Source organism: Macrobrachium nipponense, chromosome 41, assembly GCF_015104395.2.
Source record: "Macrobrachium nipponense isolate FS-2020 chromosome 41, ASM1510439v2, whole genome shotgun sequence".
Lineage (NCBI taxonomy): Eukaryota > Metazoa > Arthropoda > Malacostraca > Decapoda > Palaemonidae > Macrobrachium > Macrobrachium nipponense.
The window spans coordinates 28,719,325-28,736,766 of record NC_061102.1 but is presented as its reverse complement, the minus strand read 5'-3'; the positions used below and the strand labels follow the sequence as shown (position 1 = coordinate 28,736,766).

General features: G+C 36.9%; 1 protein-coding gene across 14 annotated transcripts in view; it reads left to right on the top strand.

Moving 5' to 3' along the window:
- LOC135212644 (NGFI-A-binding protein homolog) overlaps positions 1-17,442 on the top strand; it is a 560,269-nt gene that overhangs the window by 532,471 nt on the left and 10,356 nt on the right. For all 14 annotated transcript variants that reach the window (XM_064246246.1, XM_064246245.1, XM_064246240.1 and 11 more), the window contains 2 exons: positions 9,024-9,123; positions 16,911-17,228. In XM_064246246.1, coding sequence (XP_064102316.1) covers positions 9,024-9,123; positions 16,911-17,228 — 418 coding nt within the window. The remainder of the gene's footprint in view (positions 1-9,023; positions 9,124-16,910; positions 17,229-17,442) is intronic.

Here is a 17,442-nt window from a genome sequence, read left to right as displayed (position 1 = left end):
GGAATTTCTTTCAGAAAATACGTCATTTAATATGATACAATTAATATAGAATGCACAAAGATATCTGGATGAATGACGGATATTTACGCTAACGCCAAGCGGATTTCTTCATTAATTGCTACACTAATTAATCGCAGTGAAATTAGTTACAATTACATTGCACGGTAATCTTGGAAGTGAATATAATAATGTTATCAGATACATTGTCAGCATCATACTTGAAATTCCATTTTTAACAGAGCGGGAACGCTACCTGAGTGTATACATACACACCCCCATATATAGTATATGAATATATATATAATATATATATATATATATATATATATATATATATATATATATATATATATATATATAAAGGTTTTTTGCCACGAAGGAAAAATGAAAAACGCGAGATAGCCAAGTACTTTCGGTCCTGTTCGGACCCTGAGTACTTGGCTGTCTCGCTTTTTCATTTTTCCTTCGTGGCAAAAAACCTTTATTTATACATAGCATCACGTTTTATATACTTCGTGATCAAGTTATTCATATATATATATATATATATTATATATATATCTATTTATATATACGTATATATATATATAATATATACTACTATACATATATATATTATAATATATTATATATAATTATTATAATATATAATTATGGTAATATATGTATTATTATATATTATAAGATTACGAAAATATATTATAGTATATTTATAATATGATATATATTCAATATATATTTAATGTATATTATATGTAATGTAACATATTACGTATATATATATATATATATATATAATATATATAAACTAGTATATACTGGTATTTATATACTATATATAAGTATATATATATATATATCTGTGTGTGTGTGTGTGTGTGTGTGTATGTATGTATGTATATAGAAACAATGGCCGCTTATCACTAGATGCCTTTGTTTGTAGGATTTTGAACAGAAATTCAGAAAGTGAGTGTTAAAAACTGGATTTTATTTTATTTGTTTCTTATAGTGATTAGCGCACTCAAAAAGAAGAGCGGGATTAATTAAACAAGCTAAACCGAGGTCATAGCGGCTGTTAAAAATTAATATAACTTATGCTGTCTATAAGTCTCGTTATATAGAAAACTGATAAAAATCCAACTACGAAGACATGTTCTTCATAATGATACAGAATTTTGTAAGACTATGTAATCGTTTTCTAAGTTTTCCCACAAGCATGATGACAAGCGTTTATTATTCCTCAACAAGAGCATTGCTTTGTTTAACAATCAGGCCTGCTTTAATTAGTGTTCCCGACCTTTCCTTTGTAAATCCATTTTACGTTTAGAGGGCACAGCTTTTCATATTTCATGCTTAACATTTTCATATATGTATGACATGTCACCATCTCTACGACTCAATCAAAGAATCTTTGATTTTATCATATTTCATGGTTAAGGTTTGTTTCTAGGGTTACGCGTTTCTCTACTTTATTTGTGTATTTAGTAATTCTGTTATTTCCGAATGTGTGTGGAGACGTTAATCCAAAGGTTCCAATAGACATGGCATTGGAACTAAATTTAATAGAAGTCTTCCTTCACAGCTTAATTGTATATGTAAAAGTAAAATGAATCGTATTTGGAATTTTTGTTTTGTATTAATTTTATACATTATCTATATATATGTGTGTGTGTGTGTGTGTGTGTATGTATATATATATATATATATATATATATATATATATATATATATATATATATATATATGTATATATATATATATACACACACACAAACAACATTTGTAATGACCGGAAAGAAAAGAACGAAGGTCTTTTTAAATCCCCTTTATATAGCACTTTAACTTAAGCTAACTTACACCATCAGGAACGATTTTCTTCCAACCGATAGTATTTATTACGGATCAGTGAATCTTTTTCTAGCAAACTCCCCCCTTTCACTAGTGATGTTATAAATTTTACTATCCATATGAATTCGTTAGGTGTTATGCTTGGTTGGAGCATGTGTCTCCAATTTCTACAGATTAGATTCTTGTACCTGAATGAATTTTCAGTCCAATATTATACAAACCCGTGTTAATAAATCTGTAAACATTTGCTTTTGTTTATTGTGATTTGTGTTAGGCAATTAATTTATGATTAATTCTTTATCATTAAAAAAAATTCAGGACCAGTTCTCTCTGCTCTCTCTCTCTCTCTCTCTCTCTCTCTCTCTCTCTCTCTCTCTCTCTCTCTTTATGTCTTCACCATTCCAAGATGGCTAAAAAAAAGGAAATGCTTCCCCGAGACGCCAATATCCACCTCTTTTTATATTTCATTTGCAATTTACAGCGACAGGTTAGCATGTTTTGAACTTGTTTTTTTTTATTCTTTTTATTCTCTCTACCTTTATTGATGAAATATTAAATACTTATTATTTTTCCACCCGTAAATTGAATACGAGTTTGAATCATTTTATTTAAAAGAATACGGGTATTTTCATCTTTCTAAGTGATCGTGCGCATGCTTACATGTGTATTCCCCCCCCCCCCCCCCCGCAATACAGTAAAACCTAGAAGGCATAGACTCTTGATATGGCCAGATTTTTTTTTTTAGTGTCTTATGACAAATAGTCTCTTATTTGTTGTTTTCCTAATCCTTGAGTGAAATGCTTCTGGCCAGTCGAGAAGCTTTGGAGGAGGGGGGGGAGGGGGGGAGGGGGAAGTGGGGTAGGAGATGGAGTGAGGAAAAAGGTGAGATCTGAGGGGAGAATGAAAATCAGACCTGTTCTGTGCTACACTTTGTGTGTGTGTGTGTGTGTGTTCTCATACTATACCCTGACATACGAGTATTAACCTTCTTTCAAGTGTAAAAGAGAATTTCTCAAATTGTTTCGTTCAGGAATAAACTTCGTCTGGACACTTGACTTCGTCCCTGAGTCAATTTCAGTCATATTCATAATTTTGTGGTGCTTTTCTTGTTGGTAGTTATTAAAAAACGGATTTTTTGCTTTATTTTTTTTTAACTGAGAAATTATTTTTAAAATTTGGCTGTTACTCTCAAACTGAATCTAACCATGCTCAGAAATCAGAGTCATTAGAATGAAAATTAAAGTATTCCCATAATTCTTCATATGAACAGCATTATTATTTGTCAATAGAGATTGTTGCCTCTACTAAAGGTACCTTTTCGTCCCAGATTTCAGAATGCTTGTGTCTGTCTACCAGGCTTTATTCACACTGCTTTCAAAATGTTACGGCCACAACATCACGAATAATTTGGAAATTGTAATCCGGGTTGGGTTCGGTCAACCGCCTACCCAGGCATGTGGTTGATATGCTTTGACATATTATGCTTGACAGTCTCCCACACGCATGCGCCGTATAATTCGATTAAATCAGAAGAAAGGAAGAGTATTGAATAGAGGGAGACATCTCCTGGACATCCCAGTAGTGAAATATCTTCATTACACTTTTTAACATCTTGTTTCCTTCGCTTTAGTCGCGTTTATTCATTGTCCAAAACTAGGATTAAAAGGATTTTGGCATATTGCAAAAGGAGTAGTCGTAAATATAGAAAAATTCATGTAAATGAACTAGAGTTTAGTAGTAAAATACTGTAAACCTTCTCCTTATTCATATTCCGCATTTGTGTAGCTACACCGATGTATGTAACCAACCCTTCAGCTTACAGGGTCAGTGTCAATAACCGAGATGTTGTGACACCAGTTTTTAACAGACATAATCAATCAAGCTTACAGGGTTTAAGTATATGAGAATGTAGTATGTATGCGGCACAGGCATTTGCTCTAGTATATAAGGTAGGGAAACCAGCAAATATTAATCTAGATGCCTGAAAGGGAGAAATATACCATATCCAAAATTAATTCAAACTAATTTCGAGTTTTGACAGAACATAGTCATACAGGTATGGAGTAATGCAATTATCTGAGCAGCGTCCAATCCGCGAACGAGAACAGGAGAGAGCGCCTCAAAGAAAGCCTGATTTCGCTCACCGAATATATTAAACAATCCTCTGTTTATTGCTTGCATGCATATTGCAGGACAGTGATGCTGCTGCTGCTGCATTTGCTGGAGAGAGAGAGAGAGAGAGAGAGAGAGAGAGAGAGAGAGAGAGAGAGCCCTCAGCAATCATGTTGAAAGGAATATTTATTTTTCGAGTGTGTATATGGTCCATTGTACATCACGAGACAGAGAGAGAGTTTCCACCCTGCTTTCATTCGGGAGAAACATTCTTCATTAAGAGGAAATCTTCCTCTTTATTTATTTATTTTTTCACTTTATTCTATGTTCCTCTCTCGTCTGTTTTGAGCCTCATGGTCTGGCAGTTTCCATATTTCCCCTCTCAATTACTTTGCACGTCACGTCGCTTCAGGAATTATTGTAATTATATCTCCCGTGTGTGATTATTCTTCATAGGGTGAATTACCCTCTTGTCATTTGTGTTCATACGCTTATTGACTTGTTTAGAGTTCGTATATTCTGTACATAATTTGGGTACGAAGCCTTGTGGTTTTAATTACTATGGTAATGTGTATCGTGTGTCATTGTGTGTTTATTTTTTTCAGTATTGTTGATTAGGCAAAGAATATTATTACTGTTGTTTTATACCTACGAAATAAAGGTGATACGGATAAGAGCAGTAATAATATTATCATTTCTGTACTTAATATTATTAATGATATTGAAAGTAGCATTACGATCATAATCGCAATTGTTACAAATGATAACGTTGTTACTATAAATGCTTTTATCCTTCAGTATTTTGGTGATGATTCTGTGGTGCCGTACAATTAAGCTAATGATAGTAGTAAATAATATCATTACTGTTTTTCATATTAATGATACTGATCTTAGCATAGTGGTGATAACACCTGTAACTGATAATAATATTCAAATTGTTATTGTTACTGATTTGATCTTAGAGTAATTAATCAATAACGGTATTATGGTGCCACAGAATTAATAACAATAATAGCAATAATATTGGTACTACTATTGTCATTATCCTTGTTAATAATTTTATTGCTGAGTAAATTACTGACAATGATTGATATCATTACTCTATTTCATATTTCTAATTATACAGGTTTTAGCATTATGGTAATAATAACCGTAGCTGTTATTGATATTAACATTGTTTTTATTGTTGATTTTATTGGTATATTATTAACAATGATTTTGTGGTGCCACAGAATTGAGGTAATAATAATAATTATATCTCCAGTGAAGTTTATATTACTAATTATATTGGGACTAACGTAGCAATACCGCAGTTGTTATAACCGATATCATTGTTATTGTAAATGATTTTATCCTTAAGTAAACTACCCTGGGTTCGTCTTGGTTAGAGTTCCTCGTTGGACAAGTGGTCTACGTGCTCGCCTACCGATTCGGTAGTCCCGAGTTCGAGTCCCCGCTCTGCCAACGTGGAACCAGAGGAATTTGTTTCTGGCGATTAGAAATTAAATTCTCGATATAATGCGTTTCGGATCCTACAATAAGCTGTAGGACGCGTTGCTAGGTAGCCTAATCAGTCGGTTCCTAGCCACGTAAATAAAAAAATGTATCTTAAACTAAGGTATACTTTTCATCTTAGTTAGACTGAAGGTGAGCCCAGGATAGGGTTCGAAGTCTTTTTATACATGTTTATCTAAGTCTCACCTTATGCAATGTTACTCTTGTTCTCGGCACTGAGAGTTCGACACAATGATTGCGGTTTTGAATATTGCCAATGATATTTCTAATTATATTGAGGTCAAGGTTTTGGCGATAACAACCGTTCTTTTTGCTAATGATCTCATTGTAGTTGTCTCTGAATTTATCCATGAGTAAGTCATTGATTATGATTTTGTGGTGCCACAGATTCTAAATAGTAATAATAATAATAATAATAATAATAATAATAATAATAACATAATCTCTTGATATCATATTACTAATGATATTGAAATTAGCATCATAATTATAACAGACGAAATTGTTACTGATTTCATCCTTGAATGGGTTATTGATAGTGATATTATGGTGCCACTGAATTATAATAATAATGATAATAGTAATAATATCATTACTGTATTTTATATTACTAATATTACTGAGATCAAGGTTATGGGAATAACAATCGTTCTTGTTACCTGATCAATTTTGTCTGATTATATCAATGATTAAGTTATTAATTATGATTTCGTGGTGCCGCGGAATTAAGATAATAATAATAATAATAATAATAATAATAATAATAAATAATAATAATAATAATAATATGAAGGTAGGAGACCCTCTCTTAAACATGTTTTGTTAAAGATGATGGCAGCATCAGTGGAATTGATTTTATATATGTCTTTTCATTCTTCTTATTATTCTCTCTCATCAGGGCTGATATTTGCTAATAGCTGGCCGATGTTCATATCTTGGTTAAAGAAATGTTTTCTAAAAATAACTAATTTTATTGTTATGATAACAAAAGTGGTTAACAAATCTTAGTAATGGAATTCCAACGTTTCCAACCGTATCATCGGTTCATTTTCAAGGAAAGGTGAGCGTGAACTGATTGGAATGGGTTGTTGTTGTTGTTGGAGTATTAAGCTGGCTTTATGCCAGCACGGGCTTTAGCTAATGTAGCAGCCCGTAGGTCATTTTGAATTATTTTTTTAGATGCATTGGTGATTTAAGGATATGAGGCGATCTTTTTATTTATGATTTTATGGAATGTGCAGGTGGAATGGTATGGATTTTCAAAGGTGAAAGGAAAAGTGAATAGGCAAGGTTACAAACTTCCCCTTTAAAACCCTAAGGTACCATTAGTAGAAGATAAAGATCGATAGTAGCGAGTCCTGGCGAGTCAGAGATAGCCAGTAATGAAATCGAAAAATTTATAGTCGTAGAAAAACGGAAAAAAAAAAAAACGCAACTCTATGGAGTTCAAGTACCATATTTCACTTTACGAGAAAAAAAAAAGCAGAGAGCGTCGATCGTTTAGCAATAGGGAACGACGAAGGAAAAACGAAATATTATCAGTTTTAGAAACAGGATAACAAAAAATTGGAATGGGGTCGTTCGGCGGTATTTATTGTGTCCCAGGTGCTCTGTCTGATGGGCGCTGCGTTTTCATTGGCTGAACAGAGGATTAAGTCCCTGAGTCAAAGCGTCTTGCAGAGGTGGAAGCTCGCACTGCTCTTCGCGTGCGGACGCTGGAGGACTGGGAGCATAGTATTGGGCAGGGGCACCTGATTGGTCCGTTCGATCGCTCTATGGTGCGGCGGGCAGCGCCCTACCGTGCCACCGTCGGGAGGAGTGAAGTCTCTTGAGTGGTGTTAAGGCTGGGTCTCTCCTTCCCGATGTGTAGGGCCTCTAAGAGGCGAGGCGACGGTGGTCTGCTGCCTTATCGATAATACCAATATTAGGAATAATGTCCTTCCGAGTTATCCTGGTATTGTGGACGTTTTTTGCATGATTATGGATGGCTCCTTCCTGAGCGTGGCAGGATATCCTCTTGGAAAATCGCATCGTTGTCATACCAATGTAGGCGCCGGGGCACTTCCCATGACAGGGCATTTGTATTGGTAGACAACGTTAGTTTTCTTGAGAGGGTCCTGCATCACAGGGGCTGGGTTGTTTTTCATAATCAGGCCACTGGTCTTCTTGCTTTTATAGTAAATGATCAATTTTACTTTTTTCGCAGGGTCCGTGGGGGAGACATTCCTTTCGATGATGTTACGAAGGGCTCGCTCATCCTCTTTGTATTTCTTGTGAAATACTCCCTTGTAAAAGAGAGTGACGTCTTCAAGGGCGACGGGGCGAGGCTCCTGCTGGTACCACTTATCGATGTTTCTGCGAATGGCTTTTTCGATGTCCCGGTTGGAATACCCGTTGTTAATTAAGAACTTGGGCAACACGTTCTAATTCAGTGTGCGTGTCCTTCCACGAAGAGCAGTGTGGAGAGAGCTCTCTTGATGAAGGCGCTGATTGCAGTGCGTTTGTATCTCTCTGGACACTCGCTCTCGCCGTTCAGGCACATGCCCAGGTTCGTGGGTTTCGTATACACTTGTGTTACGAAGCGTTCTTCTTGTTGCCCGACGAGAACGTCAAGGAAGGGGAGGCGACGGTCACGGCAATGCTCGATGGTGAAGTTGAGTCTGCTGTGGTCGTGGAAGGCTTGTCGCAGGCGCTCTATTTCTTCCACCGTGTTGGCACTGATGAAGGTGTCGTCAATATATCGGACGTACATAGACGGTTTCTCGATGGTGGCGAATACCCGACGTTCCACAGTACCCTATGTAGAAGTTCGCGAAAAGTACTCCGAGGGGAGAACCCGCCATCGCTACGCCGTCTTTTTGCGGTGTACATATGGCCTCTGTGGGTGGAGAAAGGGCCCTTTTTCGTACATATTTCAAGGAGTTTTGGAGGGCATGCTCAGGGATGTTTAATGGGGCGTGGAGTCGTCTCTGTATACACGATCCAGAATTATCTGGATTGTTTCATCCACGGGGACGTTCGTGAAACAGGGACTCCATAATAATAATAATAATAATAATAATAATAATAATATCATTCCTATATATCATATTACCTTGTCAATCAATAATAAAGTCATTAATTATGATTTCGTGGTGCCACTGAATTAACATAATAATAATAATAATAATAATAATAATAATAATAATAATAATAATAATAATAATAATAATAATACTGTTTTTCAAATACTAACGATACTGAGATTATCATTATAATAATAATAACCACTGTTGTTACTGATAATGTTGTTATTGTTAACGATTGCATCCCTGAATAAGTTATTGATAATGATGTCGGGGTTCCATAGAATCAAGGTAGTCATAACAATAACAATGATTTATCCAATGAATTTTATATTGCTAATGGTATTGAGATCGCCACTATGGCATTAACTACCGTACTTCTTACCAACAACCTCATCATTATATTGTCTCTGATTTTACCACTGACTGAGTCATTGATTATGATTTGTGTGACGTCATCCTTATCATTCCTTTCCGTTGCAGAGCGAAGAGCGATCGTGTCTCCGTCTGTAGCGAAGACCGGGAGAGGGGCGAGGACTCGGACTCCCAATTCTCCTACAGCGGCGCCAGTTCTCCATCCCAGGTAATTTGAGGGAGTCAATGGAACAGAGAGAGAGAATAAGGAGTAGTAGATGCAAGGATGAAAATGCATTTGGGGGGGAAGGGAGGGAAGAATGGAAGCGAGGAGGCGAACATTGTGAATGGAAGAGGAGGAACGGATTGAGAGTGGAAAGGGTTGGTAGAGGAAATGAAGGAGACTTGGAGAGCGTAGTATAGGAAATGATGGATGTAAGCGAATGAAATAGATTGGGGAAAGGGGGACTTAAATGAAAAAAAAAAAATAAGGAGAAGATGAAGCAAAGGCAACAAATATGTCGTATGGAAATGTAATAGTGCAGTATGATGAAGGGGAAAATGAAATAGAAAGAGGTCAGAATTACAATATCTAGAAATGCTTTTCTGTGTGTGTGTGTGTATATATATATATATATATATATATATATATATATATATATATATATATATATATAGTATATATATATATGTATATATGTATGCATATATATATATTTATATATATGTGCTTACATATCAATATGTATTTATATAAAATTTATGTATTATATATATAACACATTTAATACTGGATGTATATTTAAATATGATATATCTAGAGGTTTATAACGAGAGCAGTGGTATAAGAAAATGCAGAATACAAGGTAAGTCGATGCAATATGAGCAAAGAAAGACAAAACAATATGTTTTAGAAATAGTTGGGAAAATCCATAATTATTTTTATTGTCTATAAATGTATCATTCGAGTTATATATGACAATTTTCTTTCACTGATTCTGGTAGAAAGTCAAGAGAGAAGATTTGGAAATAAAATTTAAATATGTCTATATATATATGTGTGTGTGTGTGTGTGTGTGTGTGTGTGTGTGTATGCATGTATGTTTTTTTCGCGCTAAGACGGAGCCGTAAGAATTCTAAAATCACATCTTTTATTTTCAAACATTAAAATACAACAGTCAAGACTGCTTTGACTCTTGCACTGTAAAAAGCTAAGTGGTATATCTTAGTTTAACCAGACCACTGAGCTGATTAACAGCTCTCCTAGGGCTAGCCCGAAGGATTAGATATTATTAGCTGGCTACCAGCCAATTGGTCACCTAGCAACGGGACCTACAGCTTATTGTGGGATCAGAACCACAATATATCGAGAAATTTATTTCTATCACCAGAGAAATAAATTCCTCTGATTCCTCGTTGGCCGAGCCGAGAACCGAACTTCGGACCACCGGATTGGTAGCCCGAGTGCGAAAACCACTCGTCCAACGATGAACTCCTTACACTGTGACTGCTGTATGAAGACCATGGTTTATACAATGCATCCTCCGTAGATTTTCTTGTCTTTGCTTCGAATCGACAGGTTCAGGATTATTGTGGTGAACTTCCGCTCGCGACGGGAACTTTTCTAAATGCGCCATAAATAACTCCAGCAAGAAGATAATGGTACAGATAATGGCCAGAGGGCTGCCGGCAACAATAACGATTCGCAATAATTACTGAAACTAACATAATTTAATTGATGGCGATAGGGCATTGCAAGTGTAAATAAAAGACGAGAGCGGCGGATGTATAATAGGATAGCGCAGTGCGAGACTTTTCCAAGCGTAGCCTTGACCGAATGATAATAATAATTGTAATAACTGGCGGGGAACCTGATGAAATAACGGATCTGCTTCGGAATAAATCAGGAACGCTCATTTGTTTTTAATGTATGAAGCGAAAGCGAATTAAAACTCAGGCGGAATTGTGATAATTCAGCGGAATGGAAGGCAACGCGCGCGTACTAGCAGTATGCCATCCCCTCTAACCCTACGCCCCCTACAGGAGACGAGAAATTACCCCATGCAACTGAAAATAACCCAACATTTTGCGGCTTTGATAATAAATAAATCTATAGATTATGTTTATATGCAATATCACGAATACTAATAAGCATGTTGATCTAAACGTACCTTGTTACAATTACCCTACACTTGAAGATATTGCCCTGACGTCTAAGATTTTGACCAGATTACCCTACGCGTGGGGTAATTACCCTACAGTTGGCAACACTGGCGTGTGGCAATAAAAGTTAGAACCGCGCACGCAGACGCCAGAACCCAGACCCTACAGAATTGTGAGTCTAGTTTCTCCTTCGTTCATTTTTAAAACTTATTGAATCTTCGCTTTGTTGTTTTGTTTGCTTTTGTGTAACTTCATATAGGAGGTGGTGGTAATGTATAGCTCCTCCTTGGACGAGTGGTTAATGTGTTCACCTACCGATCAGCCATTTCTCGATATAATGTGGTTCGGATGCCGCAATAAGCTGTAGGTCCCGTTGCTAGGTAACCAATTGGTTCCTAACCACGTAAAAATATCTGATCCTTCGGGCCAGCCCTAGGAGAGTTGTTAATCAGCTAAGTGGTCTGGTTAAACTAAGATATACTTAACTTTTAGACGAATGGAAACACTTGTTTGAATTTTCTAGAGTGGTTGAATGTTTCACCATACATATAAATGCTCTTTTAATGTATGTACTTTCATGCAGCTAATTATTATTATTTCTTGAAACTAAACCTGATAGCAAAAAAAAATCCCAAGGCCTGTTTTGTAAATTTAAAGTGAAAAGCGCCGTTGGAAATCATGGCAATTATTATAACTAACACGCTGATATCATTTTATGCAAATCTGTCTGGGGCCGTTTAAAGAAACGCGGATTTTCCTCTTCCCAAATTCGTAGGAAAGAGCGAGAATTAACTATCTGTTGGGGGAATTATTTAAATAGTTGTAGTAGATACCAGATGGCCTTCATAAACCCGGAGGAATTATAATGGATCAAAATGTAATTTACTGGAGTTAATATCGCCCGCTGTAAAACTTCGCCCAGTTAGGGGAAAGATTCTCTCTCTCTCTCTCTCTCTCTCTCTCTCTCTCTCTCTCTCTCTCTCTCTCTCTCTCTCTCTCTCTCTCTCTCTCTCTCTCTCATACCAAGATGCTCTCCTTCAATTGTTTTCAGTCTGTTCCCATAAAAGCAAATCTCTCTCTCTCTCTCTCTCTCTCTCTCTCTCTCTCCACATATATCTGCCGTATTCCTGCTAAATGTACGAGATGATCTCTTTCAATTGTTCTCAGTCTTAATGCAAAAGTAAATTCTCTCTCTCTCTCTCTCTCTCTCTCTCTCTCTCTCTCTCTCTCTCTCTCTCTCTCTCTCTCTCTCTCATGTGTATGATATTCCGTTGAAATAACAATGTGATGAAAAATTATAGAAACATTTTTCTTATTTTATCAACTTTGTATTTTTATCCGCGGTTTTTTGCAAGTAAAGTTATACACGTGAGAAACACGACTTTTTGCGTGGGATCTCTCCCCTCTTGGTGGGTGGACAAAAAAAAAAGTAGGAAAAAGTATATATAAGTTAAATATGCATAACAGTTTCTTATTCTGTGTGTGTGTGTTCGTGTGTGTGTGGTTTGATTTTCTTTTAGTCGCCAAGATGTGGTTTATCGTATTTTTTGTTGGAGGGGGGCGTTCATTTTGCTTCTTGAGAGATGCGATATGAAGCGAAGATTTTCAAATCCGACCGTAATTCTAGGAAGAAATATTTTCAATATATTCGTCATATCCTTCCACTTTTTCTATGAATAAAACACGTGACAACAAAGAATACTGACAGCGAGTAGGATTCATTCGAGACGACACTATTGTCATAAGTGATTAAAGTAGATTATCGTAATGTGTACAACGAAAACGTCTAGAATAGCAATTCTAAAATTCTTCCGAGCCACCCGACGTTAAAACAGAGAGCTACAAGAGAGAGAAAGAGGGGGGTGGGGGGGGGGCGAGTGGGAAGGGAGGGGAGATACAAATGTCTCCCTTTCTCTTTCCCTCCTAAAATATGCTTATAACCATTGATCCTCGTCCTAAAACGTATAAAGCGACCAGATGGAAAAATGCCGATACTCGCTGATGTGAGGCGGTTACAGGGAAAAGAATGAGACCTTTTAACGAAAAAAGGCGAGCCAGCCACAGCGATTTCACTTCATCAATAAGGGACAAATTAATTAAAACCCTCTGTTTGACAATGAGAGGTCGACAATTGTTCTCAATATCGCCGGCAAAAGTTGGAAGCACAAATTGAAGATGATTTTTAAGGGCTCCTCCACCTAGCCAGCTCTCTCTCTCTCTCTCTCTCTCTCTCTCTCTCTCTCTCTCTCTCTCTCTCTCTGTAATTAATATTATAAATATGCTTATATGCATTCATACGTACATACATGCAAGCCTTATACAGAAAAATCTTTTGTATATTAAAGCCATTGGTGGCTTTTTGAATTAACAGAAAAGAAAATTCTGTCTTCAAGTCAGAGAACGACTGAGACAATAAAAATCTATTAAGTGACCGTGTCTAAAATCCGAGTAGAGAAGCGAGTTATATTATACAGAGAGAGAGAGAGAGAGAGAGAGAGAGAGAGAGAGAGAGAGAGAGAGAGTAAGCCGTTGGACTTTAGGGGAATATGTGAATATATATGTCTGTGTATATATTATGTAAATAATGTATAAAGAGAGATTGAGAGAGATCGCCTCGTTACGATTAACACTGAGGTCAGTCTACCTCGCTCAAGTCTTCCCCAGATCCTCTTTGATGTATATCTATTGTAGAATATTCCTTGCTGTTCCATCTATCTCATCATCAATCATCTCTTTTCTTCTTCCTCCTCCCTCGGTCTCTGTGTTGCTTCTTGTTTTCCACGTTCAGCCCTATTGCCACCCGCCGGAAATAATGCTATTGAACTCATCAAATAATTCAACATCATTAATCTCTCTCTCTCTCTCTCTCTCTCTCTCTCTCTCTCTCTCTTAGGATGAACCCTTCCCCTTCCTCCTCCTCCTCCTCCTCCTCCTCCTGCTTCCTTGATCTACCATTCATCACATCCCTATCGAAGAGAGATTGGAGGGAGGGATAATAAAATGGAAAGAACTTCTGGGGAAGGTTTAGCGGGAGGGGAAGAGGATATGGAAAGGCATGGAAAAAAGGGAGAGGGGAGCGGGAAGGGAGAAGAGGGAAGGGAAGGGGGAGAGGAATTAGGGGAAGCAATGGACGCCCTTTCCCCCCCTCCCCCCTCCAAAAAAAAAGTAAACAAAAATGCGTGAAAAATGGAGTTAGGAGCGTGGTCGGACACCCTATTGTTTGCTGTGTTCACCGCTAGGGGGATATGGAGTCGCAGAACTTGGTCGATCTTATTGCCACCTAACATGCTCATTAATCTCTCTCTCTCTCTCTCTCTCTCTCTCTCTCTCTCTCTATGACCGATAACATTTTTGCATTCCGAGCTTCCAGTGAAATACGTGGCGCTGCCTCGTCGCTTTTTCCCCTATTATGAAAAGCGACAAAATAATATTGAATGTGATTGTCGAAGGCAACTCTTTCGTAAGGCTGATTTCTTTAAGCGTTATGCATTCGGTGTCCGTCAGTGTTGGTGACGCAAGTGGGCGTTTCTTTATGAACTTATAACTTTTTTTCCTTGTGTCTGTTATTATAGAGGTAGTACCTCGTCCGGTAACGTCATTCAAGCGCATTAAGAATATCAGAACTATCTGTTTCAAACAGTCTATCTTTTTGTATAGTTGCCTATTTAATATAGAAATGTTTTAAAAGGCCAATAAATATCGCCATGTGAATATTTCTCTATTTTAACTGAAGATTATAGTTAGGGATATATTAAAAAAGGGGGGGAATACAATACCAAATGCTTTCGGGAAGTCGTTCCAAAACTATTTTACAAAACTATTTGGTATTTTTCTTTGCAAATGGAAATAATTACGATAATCAATGTAAAACTTTTAATTTGATAGGAAATTAAAATTTATGTTTAAAGTCTTAGAATATTCTTAAAATAATAACTGCCTTCTTTCTCTCTCTCTCTCTCTCTCTCTCTCTCTCTCTCTCTCTCTCTCTCTCTCTCTCTCAGACTTTTCCCTGATGTACAAATGTTGAAAACCTTTGACTCTTATTTTAATTTTTCAGTCATTCATTTCTTTATGAACAAAATTGATATTTTAAACTACCAATCAGTGAAAGAAAATATCAGTGTTAAACTAAGGAACTATATTAGATCATGTTGGCCTGTAAATGCCAAGATGTTTGTAGATATATAGATAGATAACGAGAGAGAGAGTGTGTGTGTGTGTGTGTGTGTGTGTGTGTGTGTGTGTGTGTGTGTGTGTGGTGATCAGACTAACTGTGTTTATGATAAAGAAAATAACTTATTTCATAAGATTCTGTGATTAGTAGTACGAGATAAATAGAATTTAGCATATATTATAGAGCTCATAAGCACATGGACTCCATTATTCCCAGAATATCTTCTGAATCATTGGAATACCTTATAAGAGCAATAACCTCATAATTGTATGTACTTACCGGTTCTCTGTGAACTCTCCTCCATTTATTAAGAGATTGCTATTTTCTTATATGTTACATTTATAAAGGTGTCTGACATATCATGAACAGAATTTACATTCCAAATTAGTTAATAATGGGGTTCAGCTGTGCACACCTATACCTATAAGTATGTCTTTATATGTGTATATATATATATATATATATATATACTATATATATATATATATAGACTATTATTTTATGTACGCTTTTGTTATTCTTAGCGATTAGTAATTTCGATGTTTAAAGTGATTATAACAGCAGGTCATCGCTGTAAATTCAAATAATTTTAAATAGTTTTAAATTAAGCGGAACGAAGGTTATGTGAAAATGAGAGAAAAAAATCTCGTTTCTTTTATGGAATCATAGAAGGATGCGTATTGCTATACATGCGTATACATAAATATAGATATCCCTTCGTCTCCTTACTACACATTTAAAGGCCTGTTTGCATATGTGTGGCGTTTTTTCCCACAACACGCGCCACTGTTGTGACCTGCTGCAATCATTTTTGTTGTATACAACTGATAGTCGAGTTCCCTTTCAGAAGGACTGATGTTGCAGCTATATATATATAAATATATGTGTGTGTGTTGTACATGTGCTCATTGCTCACACTTTCATCCACTCATCCTCCTCATTACAAAAATTATTATTATTATTATTATTATTATTATTATTATTATTGATCTTTTGTTTTCTGCCTTTAGTTATTTTACATTTTATGATGTTTGTATTTGTTATTACTTTTCGGTTTTCAGGATTATTTACGACCCTTAACTGTTTTGACATTCGTTTTTTTTTTTTTTTTTTTTTTTTTTTTTTTTTTTTTTTTTTTTTTTTTTTTTGTTTTGGCATTACTGCCCATTTGTTTTTGTAGTCCATAATTTTTCTTTTAATCCATATTTATTATTTTCCTTTCAATTTTTGTCAATTCACCTCCCCTTTGCCTATACTCCGCGCAGATGACCCAAGGGTGAAATAGCGGCGCCTATTTAATTTTCTAATTGACTGCATTCGGTTTGATATATCGAGTTTAAGGGTAAATAGAGAAATAGAGTCAAGATGAATACGTGAATTGAGTTCAGAGGAATTTCCTTTCGCTTTTACGGGATTCCGCGGGTATTTTAGAATAGACGGAAGAAAATTACTGGTTTATTCTAAATAAATGACATCAGTGGTTTCCCCTAGAAGCAATTGGAATTGCCCCGTAACGTACGAAATGCTGTCAAAGAGCCCTTGTCAAGGGACAGTAGTCGGTAGTCAGGTGGCAAAGGAAGTGGGCGTCCCCTATTGCATCTTTTGCGGCTGTCGCGGGCGGGGTGTAGTAGAGTGTTCCGCCCTGTGGCCCCTCCTCCATTCCCCTCTAATGTCACCAGTTGTACCTACAGCAGCTGGTCCAGGATACCCTTGTGGATGAAGGCCTGCGGGTGGTGAAGGAGTCCTTAAACCAACAGAAGGACGCTGTCACAGGTTCTAGTAGGCCCCAAGATACCCCTACTTATCCCCCACGCCCCCAGCAGGACGGGACAGGCAAGCAGAACTCCACGGGGGGAGCAGCTGGGGTTCCCAACACCACATCGGCCTCGGCGCCCACATCCACGCCCACAACTACCGCTGCTGCCGCGGGAAGGCTCGTTTCGCCGCCCACTACTTACTCCGACATCTTCTCCTACCCTGAGAATAAGGTGAGGAAGGTACTGTGACCCCAAGAGTTTCTTCTTCCATTTTCTCGATGTTGTCGTCGGTGTTTGAGGGGCTCTCTCTCTCTCTCTCTCTCTCTCTCTCTCTCTCTCTCTCTCTCTCTCTCTCTCTCTCTCTCTCGGTAATTGTTTGAGTAGATCCTTGCTTAGAGGATTCTTAGAAGATTAGAGATTTGGACTGATTGCACGACCTTTTTATTCTTTCTAC